The 18,732-nt window shown below is 35.6% G+C and overlaps 1 protein-coding gene across 10 annotated transcripts in view; it reads right to left on the bottom strand.

Annotated features, from left to right (window-relative positions):
• Positions 1 to 18,732, bottom strand: part of Ica1 (islet cell autoantigen 1) — a 170,127-nt gene that overhangs the window by 125,280 nt on the left and 26,115 nt on the right. For 9 of the 10 annotated variants that reach the window (XM_013158304.2, XM_013158303.3, XM_005006045.4 and 6 more), the window contains exons 2-4: positions 10,149 to 10,244; positions 6,327 to 6,492; positions 2,029 to 2,101 (exon numbers count right to left, since the gene is read on the bottom strand). In XM_013158304.2, the coding sequence (XP_013013758.1) occupies positions 2,029 to 2,101; positions 6,327 to 6,492; positions 10,149 to 10,165 (256 nt within the window). In that variant the 5' untranslated portion in view covers positions 10,166 to 10,244. The remainder of the gene's footprint in view (positions 1 to 2,028; positions 2,102 to 6,326; positions 6,493 to 10,148; positions 10,245 to 18,732) is intronic. The other variant, XM_063242216.1, reaches the window with a different exon arrangement.

The following is an 18,732-nucleotide window of genomic DNA, read 5'->3' as shown; positions in this document are numbered from 1 at the left end:
TGAAATAAATATACTAAAATATAAATTTTTAATATGTACTTCATGTTCCAGCTTGAACTATGGCTTTTAAAAATTGTGAAGGTTAGTTCCTCCCTTCTCTTGTTGATGTGGTGATATTATTCATTTGTACTGCGATTCTCCTGTCTGCACTCCATTCCAGACTCTCCCCATCCATGTCCTGGTGGGTATTAGGTATTCTCTGGAGCGCATGGAATGTAACTGTGGTTTGAAGAGTCAGAGGGATCTGAAAGTCCTGAGTGTGTTCAGTCATATTTCTATTACCTAACCTGAGGTGATTCAGGGGCGAGGTCTTTCTAGGTTTTCTATCACAAACATTACAACAAATGATAAGCATAATTTCTGTTCAGAGGATCACTACAGAAAATCTGTAGGCTTCCACCTTTTCTTCCATTTTTACCTATTTATCCATCCTCGTCTTGTCTTTTTGAGACAGGGTTTCACTATGCAGTTCAAGCTGGCCTTGAATTTGCAGTAATTTTTTTGCCTCAGTCTTCTGAGTGCTGGGATTACTGGCATACACCACCATGTCCAGTGCTACTTCATTTATTTAATAAAAATAGGGCACACTGGACTTCATGTGTCCTTAACAAATAAAAGTCACAATCTTATATGTTCTATCATAAAGGAAAAACAATTTATTTTATGGTATTAGCAGCATGATGAGTATAATATAAGAGAACTAAACCAATAATTCCCCAAATGCAGTGTTTAAGCAAAGGTGTGATCCATTCATATTCAAAGGGACACTCTGATACTCTGCAGAGCAGACAATGGGATAGAGGCCGCTGAGGTGGAGACAACAGGATGACCAGTTAGGGAGCTGATTTAGTAGACCAAGTGAGAGACTTACAGAAGGCCTGAGCTGGGGAATGGGAAGACAGGACAAACCAAAAGCTATGTAGGACACTAAACAGACTAGTATTGGGGTTGATGACATGCAGAACAGAAGAGGCTGGGAGATGCATGTCCTATTTCTTGATTTCTCCAAAATTCTGGAGTTACAGCCCTAGAGACATCCTAGCTGGAACACTTGGTAAATATTAGCATAGATAATGCACAGGTTGCTGCTATGATTTGAGACTTTCCTAAAATGTCTGTCTTAATAACATTACTAACCTAGAAAAACAACCAATTGTTAACTTGTATCTTAGGAAAGAGATCTGGTAGCATTCAACAACAGGAAGAGTTCCCACATTCTAGCATTAGATAGGAATGACTGCTAAATGGAAGTCCGAAATATATTAACATACAGCTTATACTTGGTATTTCAGAAATACTTTGCCAATATGCTTTTAAGACAGGATGACCACACAGAACTGTAGTTCTCTGGCAATTTAAAACCTAAGTAAGAAATTTTCTTCAAAAAGTACTGCCAGTAACGTATCATCAATGCATTAACTATGTGTCTCCTTTCTTTTCTTAACCATTTTATTTTTTTAAATTTTAGTTTATTAGTGTATGTGTGTAAATAATATTTACATTGCTTATGGGAATACCTACATGATCCTAACACACCTTCATTTCTTTTTCATCCTTTCCTCCCCTACTCATTTCTTGATCCCCTTTAGTTTTTTGTTTTATTGGTACATGTTTGCCATACGTAGTTCCACAGTCCTTGTGTGGATTTGGTACATGTGTATAACACTTGACCAGTTTAAAAGGAACAAAACTGAATGTAAGAGAGCCAGAGCAATGAAATAAAAATAACCCCATATTAAAAAGCCCAAAGTAACTGAGAAAATACTTTTTTAATTGGGAAAATAAATGATATCTCCATACATATGGGAGAGCTAAAATACAATTCTCCCAATATGTGATTTGTTTTGAAAGGTAAATAGTCTACATAAATTATTGGTAAAATTTTAGAGATCTTCCTTGTGGCTTAAAGAGTAAAGACAAACTCCCTGAAATAGTTTCCCAAATATATTAAATGATATATTAAGGCAAAATATCTTGCTTTTCTTTAAATCTTTATTTGATCAATATTTGTATTTATGGAATACTTACAACATATCCTCTTTTGATAAAGTACAATTGCTTTAGACAAGTCCAAACAGGTTCTCTGGATTGAGTGAAACAGCTGTAATACAAATATAAACAAAACACAAAATAAAAATACAGCAGCAAACTGAAAATAATCAAACTGGACAAAACTATAGTATTTGATTTGTCCATTACGAAACAAGATCCTGTGTTTAAGTGTGTTGGTGTTATGTCATGAACTATACAAAGACTGACCAGTTCACTTAAATATGTGCCTTTGCTTGTATTCTAATTGGAATTCACTATTTTTGTGGTCTAAATTAAAATGCATACAACAATTACTTCTTCAAGACTACTGAAATAATAGCCAAAAACAGAAGACCTGGTAAAGGCCCCAACTGGAGGATTTGGTAAACCAGAGATCTGATATTCATTTGTAACTTAATTTATTCCCTTCACCACTTGCTGTCTTTTTCTTTTTAGTGGAGGATCTATCAAGTAAACATCATATTTAAAAGATGACATTAACTTACTTTGTGATCCTAATGTATTTTATGGCATGCTTAAACAACTCAATAAAGCAAACAAAAAATCAATCAGCTGAATGTTCTGCCTGTTTAGAAGACATCTGGTACAACAGTGCTTAGCTAGAAGCAAACATCACTATTTATTTTCCTAATGATTTCATAAAATATACAGAGAGACAACATAATGCCATATGATTGCCATATTAGAGAAAATTAGGGGAAAGCAGGTGGGACTCTATTGAAGAGAATTTAACTAGGTTTTAACTCATGGTGGTCTTATTATTTGCTTAATAAACCAAGACAGCTCAGTAAAGATAGAGCAGATGTTAGAGTTTAAATCTGAAGTGTTCCCTGAAGACCCATAGGCCAAAGACTCGGGTGCCAGCCTATGGGGCTATTGGAAGATGGTGGGACCTAGTGGAAGGAAGTTAGGTTTCTGAAAGTGCCCTTGAAGTGGATGGGGACACTGCCCTTTCTTCCTTCTCTGTTTCCTGGGCTCCATCAGGTAAATATGTTTTCTCTACCATACACTTCGGACATGATGCAGGCTTCAACCTGGGCACCAAAGCAATGGGGCCACAAAGTTCAACTTCTAAAACTGTGAGCCACAGCAAACTTTTTCCTTTTATAGTTTTATTTATCTCAGGTATTTGACACCATGATGGGAGCTAACACAACACAGACTTTATATTTTATCTTCCTTCTGTTCAGACTCAGACACATGGGCCAGTATCAACAGGAAAACCTGGCAGATGAACACGCTGCCTCTGCGAGCCTCTCCATAAGGCAGAGCAAGGTTTTTCTTCTTCCTCTCTCTCTGGTTTACTGGCCATGTGGATGAAAAAATTATGCTTGTGTATCACAAAGCACTTCAACATTTGAGTGAAAACAGATGATCCGCTTCATTATCAATGGCTAAATTATCTAATAAAAGTGGATTCATGCATATATTCTCAAAAGATGATAAATCCATGCTGAAGACACTTAATATAATAGAACTGGTCATGAAGAATATAAATTACCTAATTTATTAAATTGCATCCTTGATCTGTTTAGGTAAGAGAACAAATATTCTTTATCACAAAACAAAGAAAAATCGGCAGTCTTAATCTGTTCCTAGGAAATCAGTATTTTGAGTCACAGACCATCAAGATGTTCTGATTCTAATTCAAAACAGGAGAAAAGAGCATTTCTACTATTACTGTTCACTTTTTAAAAATTAAGATGTAAGTTAAATCAGTAAAATGTGCAGCTCTGGAGTGTTCAGTTCCGTGAGTTCTGATGATATTACACACTTATATACCCACACTCACAGCAAGATAAGGAGCATCTTCTATCATCAAAACAGTCCAGCCTGTCCTGGCAGCCATTCAGAGACTGTCACTGCCATTGATGTTTTTAAAAAACAATGATCTAATTAACAAGTAGTATGGACAAATACTAAAACTTAGCATTTTGGGGGTGGGGTGGGATCTGGTACTGCAGACTGAACCAAGAGCCTCCCATTGAGCTATGTCCCTATGCCTTTTTTATTTTTTGGGACACAGTCTTGCCGAGTCACTATACTGCCCAGGCTGAGGTCAAACTTGCCATCTCCCTGTCTCAGTCTCCCAGAATGTTGTGATTACAGATACTATTATCATGTCGGACCATCAGCATAACATTTCTATATCAACTTCCCAATGGATGGCAAGAGAATCTGACCCTTATTAAGGCATGGCACATGATCAGGGCTGGTAGAATAAAACATTTTGGTCTACAAATTAGCCTTTCATGGAGTAACTCAGTATAAAATGGTATCACGTGGTTTGAATATAACTTTCATATTTTATTGATGAAATCAGTGCTCTCTATGTATTTCAATGTCAGTATTAACCTTTCTGCAACAGAAACACCTATCATGGGTAAAATTGTTAGTCACAGCTAATAATTTGGATGCAAAGTGTCTAGGACAATAGGTATTTGGCTTAGAGTGTAGTTGGTTCAATAAAAGCCCTGCTCCATAAGCCTGCATAAAAGTACAATGTTTAGCTTAGCAGTAAGTAGTATATTACTTCTAGAATAAGGGTTGCATTTGCTAGCTTGTAAAAAATTTAAAAAGCTATAAGATATGAAAATCATATACAACTTATATTAATGGGGGGGAGGGTACTAGGAATTGAGCCCAGGACCTTCACACTGAGTGACATCTCCAGCCCATTAATTCATTAATTCATTCATTTAATTTCTGAGAGAGAGTCTTGTTAAGTAAGTTATTTAGGACTTGAACTTGAGATCCTCCAGCCTCAGTCTATCTACCAAGTGTTATGATTACAGGCATGTAACTCCATACTGAGATCATTTAATAATTTAAACCATCATTCAAGTCTTTTTGTCAATTTGCCACAGTCTGTTTGCGGTATCTTTTTTTTTTTTTTTTTTTATACTGGGAATCGAACTCCTGACCTCACACTTGCCAGGAAGGCGCTTTTGCCACTGAGCTAAATCCTCAACCCTGTTTACCAGTATCTTATCAAGGATTTTTGAATCAATGTTCGTTAGGAAGACTGGCCTGTAATTCTCCTTCTTAGCTGAATCAGAGTAATGCTAAAGCATCCTTTAAGTGCAAAAATCAGAATAGATGCTTCTTGGCTCTACTTTTTTCAATAGTAGGACCTCCTTGAGAACATTCTTGCCCAACTCAGATTTAATTTCAAAACTTCCAATTACAGAAGTACAGAAAGGGCTGAGAATGAACAGTAATCATATGAACATGTACAATTATTTACTTAGTTCGTATGAATGTGTACTGTGTGACTGTCTGGGGACACAGTGGGTATTATGGTTAACATGGAATTTGACCTTTTGGTGGAGAGAAGGCAAGCACACAAATACCTAAGACAATTTAATCAGAGATGAGAATGTCGAGCAAAATAAAATAAGGATGTATGTTAGTGAATACAGGATGAGGGTGGGGAATTGGGGTAAAAAATGTGACTTTAAACAGTATACTGAAGTAAGGCTTTTCATCTGGCATTTTTACCACCTGGCTGAGACAAAGAAGCTTCTTATGAGAAGAAGCTGATTAAGGGAAGATCTAGAGAGTGTTCAGTCAGACCATAGGAAAAGCTTTGACACACGTGCACTTGCCTGACTGTCGCTCAAGCACTGAGAATGCATCATTATGGCTGGAGGTAGTGAGGATAATGTAAGGGTTGTGAGAGAAAACCTAAGATGGGGAAGCAGGGACCAGGCATGTCAAGGGCTTTGCCAGGTATCAGAGATAACGCATAGAAAGGGTGCTGACCAGTCCCTGGGACATGAGCACTTGGTAATATTAGCCACCATTCTAGTTATGTAATTTAGCACTCATGGCAGTTATAATAAGTAATTATTCTCATCTCCATTTCATGCTCTCAGGAAATCAAAATAAGAGAAACCAGGTAGTTCTACCAAGGTTACAACCAGCAGGTACAAGAATAGCCCAGATTCATTGGACAAGGCACTGATACTATCAAATTTAGCCTAAATTGCTCTTCGGGAAGGTCTGGTTTACCTTCCATTATCATTCTTCAGATATCACTAGCCACAGCTCTCTGATTGTATTAATTTTATGCAACATTTAATAGGAATTTACCATAGGCCATAGATTCCAATGAGGTGCTTAAAGAATGAATTAACTGAGTCATGATAGTGGCTAATGAGAATTTGTTGATGTGCTAGGACTGAATTTCCCTGATCCTAGATGCTCCTTATTTTCAAATACAAAGCACACATAGGCCTGCCCAGGTGAGCTGATTCCAGCACAGTGCTCACCTCTAGCTTGGCATCCAGGTCTGCATCGGAGGCAACAACATGTTCATCTTCCTTCTTCCCTGTGGCTTTAATGAAGGCCTGCTTGGTTTCCCAATACTTCTGTTGCATCTTATTGACAACGGACTTATCTTGAGCATATCGGTCCTGTAAGTCCCAGGAATAACCACTAAAAACATTTAAAGAGCTGTTTTATGTATGAATTTCATGGCTATTAAGATATTATAGTACAAAAGCATTTATCTAACTCTGACTTTCCAGTATACATTGGTATTTACAACTTTAATAAACTTGTAAATGCTTCTGCTGTGTTTATCACACTGAGAAAGTCAATTGATTCTTTCTGACTCTAAAATCATAAAAGTTAAAATGAGGAAAGTTAGAATCATTTTTAGGAAACTTAAACCTTGACAAGAATTTAGGCATCAGCAGGTTGCACATTCTTCTTTTGCAGATGGAGAAAATCAGGCTGAGGAGGCCGGTTATTGGTTGAAAGCACCAGGGAGCTACAATAATGGCAGAGACTGGTACAGTCTCTGCTCTACCACCAAGCCAACAGTGAGGAGAGGGCAGGGAAGTGGTAAAGGGTGAAAAAACAGTACACTTAAAGTCTGGTGGAGGAACTTACAATAGCCAAATTCAGTGCCAGGGAGTAGGGATTGTGGTTGAGACTGGGCAAAGAGAAAGAAGAAACTTGCTAATCAGCAGGCATGTAATTTTTAGTTATGTAAGATGAGTAAGTTCTAGGGATCTGCTACATAATACTGCATCTAGAGTTACTGAATTGTGTTGTGGTATGCAAAAATTTGTGAAAAGGGTAAAGATCTCATGTTAATTGTTCTTACCACAACATAAAATAAATAAAAATTTAAAATCTGTTAATACAAAGTTTAATACTGCATGGTTTCTCATGTATTAAAAATTCAATACATACATACACACACACACACACACACACACACACACACACACTGAATTAAAAGACAGATAATAGGAAAAAAGAGAGTTAAAAAATAGTATTGCACTCCAGTATGGATAATGTACTAAAAGTATACCTTGATCTATTATAATTATCTTACATGTTTCATATATTCTTTGGCCCATTTGTCTGATTTTCAATCTGTATATATGACAATTAACTTTGTAAGGTCTTATAAAATAAACAAATGACTCTGATGCTGGCAAAATAAAAGGAGGTGGAAGGAAAGAGGAAAACAGAATTCACATGTTGTATGTACTTGTACCAATCCTCCATGATGAATGTAATTATTGTGTGCTGAAAATGTACTAATAAAAGTAAAAGAAACAAACTCCCCAAATAGACCTCTGATATTAAAAACTTAAATCTTCAACATAAATTCTTAAAATACAGATAAGAAGTCATTCTTCTGAAAAGTCACAGTAAAGAGCGAACCAAAAAGAATACAAGGATGAAATCAGAAATAAAACAGAATGAAGTGGAATTCTTAGAAAATGACAAGTAGTATCCCAAATGCTGACAGTAAGGTTGCTGTGGGTAGTGCATTCCTCCCTATTCTACCTACACTTTCCCTGGTAGAGGATTTCAGCTCCAAAGGCCCACCAGGGTCCCAAATGTCTGTTTTCTGTACATATGTACCTCATCCTACCTCTGTCCATGACCAGAATAGATGTCCAGACTTCCATCCCATGAGTTACTTTATACCACTAGATCAAAATACCAGTATTTCTAAATGTGATGCTTTATACTTTTATTTACTTTTCTTTAAAATTTCTAATTTTCAACTTGTGCATTTATTCTTAAAATGCCAGCATTTCAGATGCTTCCTTAACAATAGTCATGTATGGAAAGAAAGGTAGGATTATGGGAGATTTTCATGATCTGCTTTATCTCTATGCATTATTTAAATATTTAAATTGTGAGTTCGTACCAGAGAAAGTAAGTAAAAATATGTATAACATTTATATTAAAGATAATCTCTTGATGTAACATGTACATGTGACAGGTCAACCTGATTGGCTTGGGAGCTGTCTAGGGTATTAGTAAGTACTGCATGTATCTGGGTGGATTTTGGAGGCATGACTCTAGTAGACACTATCTGTTCCCTGGCCCCTTCCTCTTCAGTGCTGTTTCTGACTCTACTGAATCAGCCAACCACGGTTGAACTCCCTGAAACTCTGAGCCAAACTTTTCTTAACCTTTAAGATACAAGGGGCAAGTACTTCACCAAAGCAATGGCAATGGTAACACAGCTGATTAAAAGACTGAAAGGACTCATCCCCAAGGCTGGATTCTTTTGAGAATTAGATTCTCAAAAATGAGCCATAGGATGGACTTCCATGTTGTATCTTCTTTTACCAATTACAGATTGACAGGAAACAAAAATTTCAATTCTGAAAAAAAAAGGTGGGGGGACTTCAGAGATCTGGTGAGCACCTCTTAGTCTCTATCATTGCAAAAAAAATGAAAAATCTAGCTGGGGATTTAGCTCAGCTCCATGAGTGCCTGCCTGACAAGCGCAAGGTTGTGAGTTCGATCCCTAGTACCAAAAACAAAACAAAACAAACAAAAAAAGAGAAATCTTAGATTTTGAATGGTTAAAGATCTTGCTTAAAATCTACACCTTTATATTGCAGTTTAGAGTTCACTGCAATTCAGCACAAGCTGTGAAGTACAGTAACTGGGAGAAAGAGTTTGGGAAAGGGTCTATTTCCTTGGCCCCTCCAGTCTCTTAGATGAGTAAGTACTATTCGTTTGAGCTTCCTACCAGGGTATGACAGCCACTGCAATGTCATGAGATAAAGCCAGCCCACAATCATAAGGAAAGGTGAAACAGTTAAAGGAAAAATGTCTGACAACACTTAGATGATTGTCAGATGGGTGTTCTTAGGGAAATGATATTCCTTAGCCACTTATTAATTACTTTAAAAACTCATTATATTTCAAAAGTTCTCTTGCAGTTTGACATTCGATATTACAGAGGACATGGGCCTGAATGCTTCTCTAGTGAGAGGGGAGGAATTAGAAAGTTTCTTATTTTAATTAACTGTATACAAAAGTGAAAGTATGTACTACGTTTGTTTTATATCATGCAAATTAAAGATGGTAAAATGACAAAAATCTGCTTGCTTGATGAGACATGTGTGCAAACGGCTCAGCTCTGGAACCTGTAAGAAGCTTTTTATGCCACTTAGATGTGTTATACGCATATGAATGAGGAAATCACACTGATTACCACATCTACTTTATTCAGCGTGACACACTTCCAACCACAAGTAGCTTTTGAGTGGCCATGATAGTTGAAGCCATGACTATAAGTTAATCTGAGTAGTATGAGATTATAAAATCATTATTTTATAGCTACCCTAGATTAAATTCCCTTATGTCTCGAATGATGGAAGGTATTAATAAGAGTGATTAAAAAAATACATCAACTCATTAAGTTAGAAAACATGGTAGTAAAAATCATCATTAGACTCTCAAGAGAAATGTTACACAAAAGAGAATTAAGAAACTTCACATCAGACAAAAATTTATGTGTGTATATATACATACATATATATATATATGTATATGTATATATATATATATATATATATATATATATATATTTTTTTTTTTTTTTTTTTTTTTTTTTTTTTTTTTTTTTTTTGCTTAGTCTCTCATTCTTCCATATTGAGTAGGGTTACTGAATTTGGGAATAGCTAGCACTGAAGAAAGACTAACAAGTTATTTACTGCTAACAGGTCTCCTGACTTTTCCATTAAATAATTTACTGAGCATAAATGATGTGATGTCCACCTTAGTAGACTATTCCAATTTATAACAAGCAAAAAGTTACTTACCATTTTTGTCCTGACATGTTTTCGTCCTTTTCAACTGTCGACAATATGGGAAAAGGGGCACAGAAAAAGCACGAGAGGATACGTTATATATTAAACCTGAAATGATACAAATACATTTCATTTATACACTACATTATATGTTCATTTTTCACATAACATTTTTAATCTAAGGCATTTTAAGTCATATTTTAGGGACCAAACACTATTCCACATAATACACACTGGCATTACTTTTTTTTTTAAAATTAATACTGGCAGAAGTATCCCAAATGAAGATAAAAAGTGGTTTCAGGAGACCATATAAAATATAAGCTATATGAAGTTTAAAAATATATGCAAAATAATACTACATATTGTTGACACAGACAAATACATGACTATAAGGAATTTCTTTTAAAAACTGGATTTCAAAATTTGTAGCGATGACTTTTCTATAAAATGTAAAGTTAAATATAAATAACTTAAAGAGTAAAATAAAAGATGACAGGAAAGGACACCAATTTTGGAGCCAGGAAGAGGGATGGGGAGGTGGGAGGGAATGGAGGGGAAGGAAAACAAAAATGATTAAGATGCAATAGATGTAAATAACAATTCCCCAAGATAAATGCAATTATTGTGTACAGCAAACACTTATCAATAAAAAAGAAAGAAGAAAAGACAATGTTGTTTGAAAAGGAACAAAATAATTAAATATGAATTACACTATGAGGAGGCCAGAGTGCATAATATTCACGAATTTCAAAACTGGAGTATCTACAGAAACTGTGAATGTTTTAATATTAAAACCATCATTTTAAAATTTTCTTTTAAGTTTATTGTAACTGACACATTAAAAGCATAAAATGTGTACACACTGGTGTATGCAGCCTTCAATATGAAGAATTTTTGAGGAATGATGATTGCTAAATTCCAGATAGCTGGGGATGGTGGAGAATAGGTTTGACAGAGGTGCATCGCGGTTTCCACTGACATGCACCATTTTCTCTGTTAAGCTAGGTAGAAACTATATTGCATCTGAATAACTCTTTATAGAGTTGAAATATTTCACACTAAATATTTTACAGAAATGAACAAGAATTGGTTTATAGAGTTGAAATATTTCACACTAAATATTTTAAAGAAATGAACGAGAATTGGAGACATCAACCATGGAAGTTCTCATCACACAGGCCAGTTCTTACAGGCCACTCCAGGATATGTGACCAAACCAACAAGGACATGTCTGGCTGAGAAGATAGCTGGGGAATATAGAAAATCCCTGGATTGCAACTTGAGGGAGCAAGTAACCAGGCAAACCTAGAAATACTGGTATTAAAAAACACAAATGAAGTAACAGAAACCATGTGTACTGGCACTGACAGCTCAAGGAAGGAGAGGAGGCATCCCTTTCTTGGGGAGTAAGAGAAAGTTAAATTTGCTTTGGCTCACAGTGTGGAAGAACAAGAGCTCCCACATTTGTTTTGTCTCTAGAACACAGCAAACACTTGTCTGCAGGGAGGCAGTGGGCATCCTCCTAGGAATCATCTTGGACCAAGGAAAATGGTACTGTGATGATAAAACTAAATCATATGTTACAGGGAATGACCCTAGCAGCTGGGTCACAGAAGACTGGACTCTTGGCTGGGAAAGTCTTAGTGCAGTAGCCAAGTGGCATGAAACCCAGCTGGCAGCTAGCACATTCAGCCAGAGGAAGGGACAGAAAACACAACAAAACAGTGCAGAATGACAGTGTGAATTCTGTGATAGGTAAAGAGTTGAGACGCATGAGGGGAAGGGATTTGAGTCTGGAGTACTGCTGCAGGGACCAGTCTAAGACTAGGTGTCGGCAGATTTTTATCTTAGTACAATACAGATCCTGTGTGCTCAATACCTGCACCCTGCTCAGAAGCATTCAGGTGAACAGCAGTGCAGAGTGGTGAGCCTGCCTCCTAGAGAAGGGTCGTGCTTTGCAACACAAAAGGTTGTTTCATGGGGTTGTCTGACTTTTGTTTTCTTATGTTGGTTAAGTACATTAAATCTCCATATCTCTACTCTCACTTTCTATTTATATTCTCTTCTTTCTTTCCTTCTCTTTCATACCCTCTCATATTCTTCTTCCTTCCCCTTTTTCTCATATGTAAGTATGAACATTAATTCCTTTTTTCCCTACCCTATCATATATTGCTACTCTCCTTTTACTGGGTTAGTGAAACAGTAGAAAACTTTCAAAACAAGTTTTTTATGTTGATACATGATTGGTTCTTCAGATGCTAATATTACTGGAAGTTACTCTCTCATTGCAAAGCAGTGCTAGAGATTGACCCTAGCACTTTGAATAGGCTGAGTAGGTGCTTTCATTGAGCTGCTGGTATGTTAAGACATACCAACAGTGTAGGGCACAACACGAAGAGAAAGGCAACTACTGAAAAGACCCGTGCACAATAGCAATAGAAATATACATCCCAGATGGGGAGTTAGCTCAGCAGCATAAGCGCATGCCTGGCAAGCACGAGGTCATGAGTTCAATCCCTGGTACCAAAAGTAAATAAATAAATAAACAAACAAACAAACAAACATCCCATCTGGTCTGCAAACCTTAACACAAAAACACACCAATTGTGAGGAAGAAGGCAACAAGATGCCTCCAAAAATTGTAATTGATACCATCAATGTCGAAACATGAAATTCCAGACAAAGAATTTAAACACTGATAATTAAAATGATAAATGAAATCAGGAAGATACTAATGAGCATGAATTGATCAATATTAGAAAGATCAGCGAAGTCAAAAAATAAAAATAAGCAGTGAATGAACTAAATAAGACAACGCCAGATATGAAACACCATTTTAGTAAAGAAACAGAAGTTCTGAAAAAGAATCAAACAAATTCTGGAAATGAAAACCTCAATTGGTGAAATAAAAATTCAATTAATTTTTTTTTTTTTTTTTTGATGAAAGAGAAGAAAGACCGTCAGGGCATAATGACTAGATGGCTACACTACAACAGTCAGTAATAAAGAGAAAAGAGTAAGAAATAATAAAACATGGAGGAGCTCTTCAACAATTGTAAAAGAGCAAAGTGAAGAATCACTGCACTGGAGGAAGGTGAAGAAGTAGAGGATAATTCATAAAAATTCCATTTACTGGAATTATAGCAGAAAATTTCCCAAATCTGGGGAATTAGATGGGTAGCTAGGTACTGGAGGCATTTAGAACCCCAAATAGACATGAACAGGAACAACTGTCAACAACTTGGTCAAACTGCCGGCAATTCAGAACGAAGAAAGAATATTAAATGCTCACAGAAACTCTAAACTCTAAACTTACAATGGCAATCGTATCAGAATATAAGCAGATTTTTTTAAACAGAAATTAAAGGTTAGGAGGGCTTGAAATAATGTACATCAAGCCCATAAAGAAAATAATTGAAAAGCTAGATTATTATATCCTACAAGGGTACCCTTTAAAACAGAAGTGTAAAAGCCTTCCAAGGAAAGTATAAACTAAAGAAATTAATAAGCAAGTCAATATTGCAGAAAATACTATGGAAACCTTAAATATAGAGAAAAAAAAGACAATCACAACCACAAGAGCACGAGAAAGAATGTCTTTGGACAACCAGATAAGAATCAGAATGAATCAAATACTAGAAAAACAAAAAAAAAAAAATGACAAGAATTAGTACATACCTCTAAAAATGGTTTAATTCTCCAATTAAAACACACAGATTAGATTAGATTAAAAAGCAAGACCCAACTATATGTTTCATGCAAGAAACATATTTCACCTGAAAAGACATACACAGACTGAAAGCAAAAGGATGGAAAATAATACTCCAACTATAGAGAACCCAAGAGCAAGCCATGGTAACTGTACTTATACCTAACAAAGTAGATTTCAAATAAAAATTTGAAAAAGAGAAAGCTGAAAAAGAGAACAATGAAGAAATAATAACTGTAAATATACAGGCACAAAATGTCAATTCACCCAATTACATAAGGCAAATACTAGTTCACACAAGACAGTAACAGACGTCAATGCGATCATAGAGGGTAACTCTAATACCCTACTCTCACAAATCAGTACGTCAACCAGACAAAAACTGATAACGAAACATCAAAATTAAACTACACTATAGATCAAATAGGCTTAATAAATATCTGCAGAGTGTTTCACCCAACAGTAGAAAACACATTATATACATTCTTTACAGTAGCCTCAAGAACTTCCTTCAAAATGGATTAAAATCTAGGCTATAAAGCAAGTCCTACTAAATTGAAATAATCTCATACATCCTATTGTATTACAGAGGAATGAAACCACAAATTAACAGCACAAGAGACCACAGCAACCACACAAACACATGGAAACTGAATAATACACTATTGAGTGATCTGTGTATCGTTGAAAGAAATCAGAAATCAGAAGATGAATCAAAAGATTCCTTGAATCAAATGTAATGGAAACAGAATGCACTGGAATGTATGAAACACAATGAAAGCAGTTCTAAGAAGAACATTTATAGTTATGAGTGCCTACGTTAGAAAATTCAAATGATCTCAGTTAAATAACTTAGTGTTATATCTCAAGGTCCTAGAAAGACTCTTGTCTTTCTAACCAAACCAGAACAGAAGAAAGAAAAATTATAATAAAGATCAGAGCTGAAGTTAATGAAATAGACTAAAATAATAGAAAGGATCAATAAATCTAAGAGTTTATTCTAAAGAGCAGTAGGTCCTTAGCAAAGCTTATGAAAAGAAAGGACCTAAATTAAAATTAGAGCTGAAAAAGGTGAAAGGACAACAAACATTGCTGAGATCTAGAGAACTATTAGAAAAAACTTTTTGAGAATGTGCACTACAATTAATTAGAGATGACAAGAAATGGACAAATTCCTAATCACATACAGATGACCTAATCACATACAGATGACTTACCAAAATGAACTAAAAAGATACACAAAATATCACTAACAAGCAATGAGATTAAAACCCTAATAAAATCTCTCCCAACTAGTAAGGGTTCAGGACATAATGTATTAACTTTAACAGCTACTTAAAGAATACTAATGCTCCTGAAAATTTTCCATTAAACTGAAAGGTAAAGATAGCTTATCCTGATACTCAGATTACATATAGACTCAACAAAAAAAAAAAAAAAAAAAAAAAAAAAAAAAAAAAAAAAAGAAAGAAAAACAGACTAATATCCTTATACATAGATGTAAAAATCTTCAATAACAGAATTCAAACAATTCAACAACACATTAAGAATATCATACATACTGACCAAATTGGTTTTATCCCTCCAGATAGGAGGGGGCAGTTCAAAAAATGTAAATCAATAAATATAATAAACTACATAAATCAATGATTAAAAATTGCATAATCATCTATAAAGATGCAGAAAAAGGCTTTAATCCATTCTTTCCATACAAACGCTGAAGAAATTAGGTGTAAAAGGAGAATGGCAGTATAGAATTGAACAGCGTATCAGCCTTTCCAGGAACCGGATTTACAAACCTGGAAAACAATAATTAGTGAAGAAGGAAAAAAAAGAAAAGCTTTGGGAATTAATAAAGAGGCAACAAAAAATAAGAAATCACAGAGAAACTGGAGGACTGAAAGACAAAGCAAGGATAGAAAGATGTACTCTGGAACGCCAATCATAGCTTCCAGGAACGGAAACTTGTCTCTGTAAAAACCAGGTAAGCCTGGAGAAGTTTGGCAGACTCAAAGAAAAACAAAGGACTGGGCTGGCAGGAGTAGGACCATGAAAAGCCCACGGTTACTATAAACTGCAAAAACAGCCTAGATTTTCACTCAGAAAGTAAATACTTCCATGTAGCACGAAAGAAACGGAGAAGAATTCCATTGCAATGCCTGCCATATTTGAGAGAGATTAACCAGCCGCCATTTTGAGAAGGGGTCAATCATTTAAGACTGAGCTACTCCAGGAATCAGAAGTCCCAGAATAACTACACTTCAGAGTTTCTGGGGTCATCATTCCTCAGTGACTGGATATACAGTTACAGAAAGAACATAGGCCACACATGTTTAAAACATAGACCACAAAGGACACCAGGGCCTCATGCTCTGTGGTGAAGAACTAGACCAGCAGCATCTTTTTTTTTTTTTTTTCTTTTTCCAGAGGGGACTGGGTCTGAAAGGGGTTGTGTGAAATTCAGAAGACTGCCTGAACCCCCTACCACTGTCCTCCCCTGATGCCTGCACTCAGCACAGAGCTCAGAAGTCTGTTTGCTTTCCCCATCTGTCATTATGATCAGAGAAATGCTTTGGCTTGGACAGCTGCCACAGTCCAGAATATACAAACAGAGGAGATTCTGAAAAGGGGGAGACACATCAAAAACTCACAGGCCATAAAGCTTGGTAGAGAAAGCAGTGACTTGGAGTACACAGAGAAACACAGAAGACGGGACAGATGGCGTGAATACAACCCTAGAACAGATGTTACTGACCGACCTATTCCTAGCAGGCAAGACAGACAGGACTTAGCATTTGTGTAAAGAGTGAGTAAAAAAGTAATAGAGGATTTAGTAGTTACGATCATTCTCTCAGGCCATGGAAATAAAACACTTATTAAAACATGGAGAAAAATAAATAAGTAAAACATGGAGAAAATTTTTGGAATTTTTTTGCTATGTTGGCTTTTTAGTGTTCAGGCATCTTTCTTTTTTCATTTTTTAAACTTTATTTTGCTTCTTTTTACTGTTAGTTCTTTTCCTTACTTTTATCTAATTCTAATTTTCCTTTATAATTGGATGTTTTACATTATTTTTCTTTCTTCCTCATCTTTTCCTTTATTTTTCAAATTTTCCTTCCTTTCAGACTCCCTCACACCCTCCATTTTTACTAGTATTATATTAAACTTTATTAACTTTTAGATATTTAGTTGACTCTATATTTGTGGAACACTTTTCTGTTGTTAATGATGGTACAGTTGTTGCATTTTGTAGATATTTACTACATGTCAATATTTAGTTTGTCTCTAGAGTATTAAAGATCTCTTTTCTATTGTTGATAGTACAGTGGTAGCTTTTTCTTAGTTCTTACAGCATGTGAAGATCTAGTTTACTTTTGACTCTATTATTGTTGCTAATTTCCTTGCTATTGCTGGAATGAATTTGTTTTAACTATATGCCAATATCTGGTTTGCCATTGTGTCATCAATATTACCTCAGTTAGTTTCTGGAGAATTGAGTACTAGACAAATTTCAATGTATCCTCCCCTAAAGATAACAAAAGGGAACACATATTAGGACAGATGCAAAAGACCAGGGTTAGTCATGCCCAGAGCACATCACTAGACAGCAACACTAACTAGAGATCTCCATACTAGCAATAAAGTCTTTCCACTTAAATGACCCTTAAATCTTGGCACACATACAAAAACAGAAGCTTGAGAAAACAAGGCAACAAAATAATAAAAAATCCCAACTCCCTCAAAACTGAAACACAGGACACTGATGTGGAAGAAATTAAAAGCAAAACAGTTAAATTATATAAAATGATAAGAGAGGACCCAAAAAGTCCATATCAATATGGTGCTAGGTGAGCTCAAAAATGAAATAACTGGACAGGTAATGGATTTTAAAGGGTTGGTGAGTTTAAAGAAGATACTAACAAAGAATTAGCTAAGCTAAACAAAACAATGTAAAACACAACTTATCACCTTAGTAAAAATTAAAGTCCAAACAGAAAAAACTATTGAAAGTAGGAGCAACATAAGTGGCCAATATAAGAACAGAATTCCAGAACTAGAATGCAGGGCTCATAGGTGGCCATATAATAATGACACCTTAACAACAATAAGAGACCATGGAAAATGGATCCAACAGCTGCTAGATGATGCAAAAAAGGCAAACATCAGATTAACTGGAATTAGTAAGAAATCAGGAGATGGCCTGAATGGCATTAAAATTTGTTAACAGAAAATAAATCACAGAAAAATTTCCAAGTATGGGCAAAAAATTAACCTACATGTAAGCAGGGCATACAGAACTTTAGACCTAATTCAAAAAGCACTTCTCCATGAAACATCTTAGTCAATACCCCAGCAACCCAATATAAGGATAGAATGTTAAAAACTATTAAGAGAAAAGCAAAAGATCATTTATAAATTAGAAGTATACCATACTTCTCAATACAAATCTTAGAGGTCAGAAGAGCTTGGAGTGAACTTCTCAATACAAATTTTAGAGGTCAGAAGAGCTTGGAGTGAAGTGTTTTTAGCCCCAAAAAGTCCCAACCCAGCCTAGTGTATCTTGCAAAACTAGCCTTTCAACTATCCTGCAGAATGATTTGATGGAGAAATGAGGTGACAAGGAGTACCTTAAGAAATTTATGACCGCCAAACCAGCAATCAGAGCAATTCTCAAGGATACACTAGAGAGACAATAAACCATACAATGAAACAAAGTTTAATGCAATAAATGAATACATCGGGTTGGATGGACAGTTAGGAGGAGGAGTGAAAAGGAATCAACAGCAGGAAAATAATGCAATGACAGGAAGAAGTCAATATCTTTCAGTAGTAACTATCAATGTGAGTGCACTCAATTCCCTAACCAAAAGACACATATTGGCA

Source organism: Cavia porcellus, unplaced genomic scaffold, assembly GCF_034190915.1.
Source record: "Cavia porcellus strain 051 isolate PalLab524CR breed Dunkin Hartley unplaced genomic scaffold, mCavPor4.1 scaffold_2, whole genome shotgun sequence".
Classification (NCBI taxonomy): domain Eukaryota; kingdom Metazoa; phylum Chordata; class Mammalia; order Rodentia; family Caviidae; genus Cavia; species Cavia porcellus.
Note: the sequence above shows the minus strand (reverse complement) of the source record. Positions and strands in the feature narration are given on the sequence as shown.